The sequence below is a fragment of the Cavia porcellus genome, unplaced genomic scaffold, assembly GCF_034190915.1.
Source record: "Cavia porcellus strain 051 isolate PalLab524CR breed Dunkin Hartley unplaced genomic scaffold, mCavPor4.1 scaffold_40, whole genome shotgun sequence".
NCBI classification, from domain to species: Eukaryota; Metazoa; Chordata; class Mammalia; order Rodentia; family Caviidae; genus Cavia; species Cavia porcellus.
The window spans coordinates 6,871,643-6,876,630 of NW_026947523.1; the positions used below are offsets into that span (position 1 = coordinate 6,871,643).

The 4,988-nt window shown below is 47.4% G+C and overlaps 1 protein-coding gene across 2 annotated transcripts in view; it reads right to left on the reverse strand.

Annotated features, from left to right (window-relative positions):
* Srebf2 (sterol regulatory element binding transcription factor 2) overlaps positions 1 to 4,832 on the reverse strand; it is a 52,027-nt gene extending 47,195 nt beyond the window's left edge. For both annotated transcript variants that reach the window (XM_063243704.1, XM_003470391.5), the window contains exon 1: positions 4,585 to 4,832. In XM_063243704.1, the coding sequence (XP_063099774.1) occupies positions 4,585 to 4,672 (88 nt within the window). In that variant the 5' untranslated portion in view covers positions 4,673 to 4,832. The remainder of the gene's footprint in view (positions 1 to 4,584) is intronic.
* Between the last annotated feature and the right edge of the window lie 156 nt (positions 4,833 to 4,988).

Below are 4,988 nucleotides of genomic sequence, written 5' to 3' on the forward strand. Positions count from 1 at the left end.
CTTCTGACTATCCACATTGCATTTCCTACTGGATGATACTTCTCTATCCCAATTTCAGCCCATTTTTTAAAACATCTACCCAAACAAGCTCTTCCAGCTGCCTTGGGAACTCTCTTCCAAAGCCCCAGGCTCCAAGTCTTAGTGGAGCCTTAGAATTTCACTGATGATCTGCCTTCAGGGACAACTCTTCACTGAGACCATGACCTCATACCTGGATGGTTGTAGTATCGCCCTTGGTGTCCCTCGTTTCAACTGGCTTTCCTGCCTATCAGTACAGATGCATCTTCTTAAAACTCATGATTAACGGGTCATCCCTCTACTTGAAAATATTCAGCAATTCCCTCCCCATATTCCACAAAATGCCTGCATCTACAGCACAATTTGGCTTCAGCTCACCTTGCAGACTTCATTTTCACAGTACTGCATTCCAACAAATCTTTAGTGGTCAGTTATTTATTTATTTATCCATCCATCCTTCCATTGAGGTACCAGATGTCGAACCCAGAGGCAGAGGGCTTTTAATCTGTTTATATTTGAAATTGGTTTTGAGACTTTGGATTCTTCTGTCTTGGCCTCACAGAGTGTTGGGATTACAGGCTGGTGTTACTATCCCCTACTGGTCATCTTTTATTTCAAAGGTACTCTGGTCACTTTCTTTCCATGTTTGTCAAGCTGCTCCTGCCACCCATCCCTTTTGGCCCCAACAAAAGGTTATTTCCTTGACCTTGTCTTTCCTCATCATAGTGAAAGAGGATTTTAGCCCTGCCCTTGCAGAAGACATGGCATAAGGGCCTTCCTCATACCACAAAAGTATTGTAGTTACTCTATCCAATGAAACCCTGGGTCCTGAGAAAGTAGAACATTTTAGAGCAGAACAAGGACCTGGAAAGCAATTAGTATACCTCCTTTGTTGGATGGCCACAGAATGAGTCTTTAAAAAAAAAAAAAAAAAAGAACCAATATTTAATAATCTGGAAATTAAACACGAAGACTCAAGAGTTGAAAGATATGACACTTCTTCAAAGAGGCACTCTTAAGAGTACTTAACGCAGGCCACTCTATATATTACAGCTCCATTAAACCGGGTGTGGTGGTACATACATGTAATCCCAGCACTCGGAAGGCTGAGGCAGGAGGATCATTGCAAATTCAAGACCAGCCTGGGCTATAAAGCGAGCTCAAAGCCAGCCTGAACTGCACAGTGAAATTGTGTCTCAAAAAGACAAAAAATAAAAAATACATAAAATAAAATGCTGTATTTTATTTTCATAGGGCCTTGCTAAAATTGCTCTTTTATATACTTTGTTTTCTCATTAAGAATTGAAGCTCCCAGGGGCTGGGGATTTAGCTCAGCGGCATAAACGCCTGCCTTGCAAGCAGGCAGTTGTGAGTTCGATCCCTGGTACCGATAAGAAGGAAAAAGACAAAAAAAAAAAAAAAAAGAATTGAAGCTCCCTGAGGAGAACAGACCTTGCCTGTCTTGTTAAAGGCGCCCTCCGCACTATATCATTACACAGGTACTTGGCTGCCACTAGAGATGTGCTGAATGACTAAATAAGGTTTCTACCTTGAACTCAGCCCCAAAGGGAACCAATGAATTGAGGCAGGCAGAATGAAGGTTTCCTCCCTGCCTGTGCCTCCTGGATGTAGGAATGAGATTTCTAGGTTGCAAGTACACTCTTCCCCCAAATTGACACACAAAGAAAGTAAATGTACTCACATAACTCTGCCCCTTCCTCATCAGACTGTCACCTAAATGCATCTAGACTGAAGACTATGTCTGGTACAATTTGACATCCTGCACAACCCAAGGTCACTGTATTCATGTAGGAATTCCACAAACAACTTAGTAAGCACTCTCATTGTATCAAGCACTGTTTTAGGTACAATGGAAGGTCCCTGCCTCACTGCACTAACATTCTGAAGAGAGAATATATGGGAAGGTATCAAGGGACACTTGTATCTGCATACCACTGGCCTCCAGCCTGTTCAGTCTTTTTTTTTTTTTTTTTTTTAGCCTCATTCAGGTTAGAGGCCCTTTTTAGTGTAGATTTCCTGGTAAGCCAAGTTCTCACCAAAGACTTTCACTTACTGTGCAACTCTAAACTGTTATATATTCAGCACTATGGTTACTCATCTCAAATTCACAAGGCCATAAAACCCTGTCTATCTTTTAATGCCTCCCTGCAACTCAAACACCATGGTTGGTATTTAAATACTTGTTAACTACTGGGGCTGGGGATTTAGCTCAGCGGCATAAGTGCCTGCCTTGCAAGCAGGCAGTCGTGAGTTCGCTCCCTGGTACGGGTAAAAGCGAAAAAGACAAAAAAACAAAAAACCAAAAACTTGTTAACTACTATTTTTTGTTTGTTTGTTTTCTGCAGTACTAGGTACTGAACCCAAGGCTCTCCAAATGAGCTTTTTTACATTTTGATAGAATCTTGGCTCAGTTGCCAAGGCTAGGCTGGAATTTGTTAACCTCTAGCTTCAGCCTCCCAGAGTGCTGGGATTACAGGTACTTGGTTCTAGCTGACCAGCTGAAGACAGGAACATTTCCCAAATCTGGTATCAGGACTGTGAAGCCACTGAACCACTGTGCTAGTTTCAAGACTATACAATCTATGGGAACAAAATTATTATTAAACATGTGGTAAGTTAACACATAGTAAATTAAAGCAAATAGAATCAATTACGGACTAGAAGTACAAAATGTACATGGATTTTTGTGCCCTTGCTTTGGACAGTCTTTCTGGCTGTGTAACCCTGGATAATTAACGAACAGCGTTGGGGCTCTGTTTCAAAATCTGTGAGAGCAGCTCACACGAGGCTGAGGTAGAAGGACCACCAAAAATTAAGAGGCCAGACTGGGCTACACAGTGAGCTCAAGGCCAGCCTGAACTGCATAGCAGACCCTGTCTCAAAAAAAACAAAAATCTAAATCTAAAAGAGAATTAAGACTGTTAATTAACAGTTATAGCTACTTAACAGAATTCTTATGAGGATTGAGAATATAGTATTGATGTGCACAGATGACCTGGGTGTGGTGGTTCATCTATAATTCCAGCACTTGGGGAGGCTGAAACAGGAGGACTGAAAGCTCAAGCCCAGGAATTTAACAAGACCCTGTATTAAAAAATAAAGAGCTGGAAATGTAGCTCAGGGCGAAGGCCCTGGGTTCAATGTTCAGTGCCATCCACCCACCAAACACACACACACACACACACACACACACACACACAGAGTGTCCAGGTGTTTAACATAATGTCTGGCACATAAGTGATCAAAACATAATAGTTTCTTTTGTTATGTTCGAGGACCTCCTCCCCCAGATCTGTTAACCCATCTCTATACTTAGCAGGACTTAATTGTGGAAATCTGTGTTCAGAAGTGGGACATTCCCTAGATGAACAAAATGGAGTGGCTATCTCTTTCTCCAGAAGAGAATCTTCTGCTATTTCTCCATCTTTAAAATAGGAATGTTAGTCATCCTATCTGCCTGCCAGACTGCCAGGCATTCGGGGAAAGTCTGGGAAAGGCCAGATGTTAAAGCACTTTGTAACTGAAAAGCACAAAGCTCTTGAGTTATTGCTTAAGAGCATGGGTTCTGTACTAAGGTGAGGAGCGTAAGAGATCATCTGTAAAATAGAAGCAATAAGAATGCCTATTTTACAAGATTGTTGTGAGGCATAAACAAAATAATACAAAGTATCTGGGAGTTGTAACATCAGAAGTGCCCAACTATTACAAACTACTTTTAAGTTTACTAGTTATTGTTAAGATTCACTGGACTCAGAATCCCTAAAAGTGTGGTGGAAAGATACCAATACTGAAGAACTGGATTCTGCAACCAGCGTGGCAACTGGGCAAAGTGGATCCTCTGCAAACCTTGATTCCGGGGCCAGAAAATGAAAACCATTGCAAAAGAGGATCTTCTTCCACTCTGCTATTAAAAGCAAAGGAACAAAGGCCACCTGCTCCTCAGTTTGTAGCCCAGGGTCCACCACTCAAAATTCCTGCTGCTCAACTCTTGCCAGTGCAACAGCAAGAGCCCGTGTCTCCATTCCGAGATGCGTCCACGCTCCTCCGTCACCACTCACTACACCAGCAACTCGCTCCAGCAGCTGCTGCCCCAAGTTTCCCCGGGCACCTGGCCACCCGGCCGTCGGTCAATCCAGACACGGCCAGGCTGGGGCGCCCAATCTAAGGACCCAGCCGGCAAATCCCGAAGCCGCTCCGGGGGCCGGGCAGGGAGTGACAGGTGGACGCGGCGACGGACACCGCGTGTGGGCGCGATAAGGCGACCACGGTCGCGCGCTCCACTCTGAGGCCGCTGCCTACGCCGCCCCCGGCCCCATTCTTCGCTCCCGGCCCGGCTGTGCCGGACGCAACAGCCTACCGAAGCCCAGAGCCCGGGCCTCTCGGCCTTCGCGCCGGAAGGACTGGGATCGCCGAAGCTACCGGGCGTGCGGAGGTTCTTCCCGCGCGAGCCTTAGCCTGGCGGGGTGGGCGCACGCGCACCGCCGCGCGCCGCCGTAACCCCTTCCTCCCCGCGCGCCCTCTGCACTCCCACCACCCACCACTCACCGTCGATGTCCCCCAGGGTCAGCTCGTCGCCCAGCTCCGTGAGGGTTTCCATGGTCTCCAGACCGCCCAGCTCACCGCTCTCGTCCATCTCCCGGTTCGGCGCGGAGGGCCCTCTCTGCTGTCCCGTTCAGGGTGACGCGGGGGCGGTACCGCTGCCACCGCCCATGACACCCGGCAGCTCCCTCCGGGTACCGCCTCACCGGCCCGTGCCAGCCGCCGCCATGTTTGCGCTGCGCCCCCGCGCTGCGCGGAAGGGGCGGGGCGGGATTCCCCTTCCTTGCCCGCGCCCTCTGCGGCCCCGCCCCCACTCGGCACGTCCCCTTGTTTGTTGTCAATGGGACCAGGCTAGTTTCAGCCAATCGGCGCGCTCAGCGGCGCGTGGGGTGATAGTGCGTCACCGATCA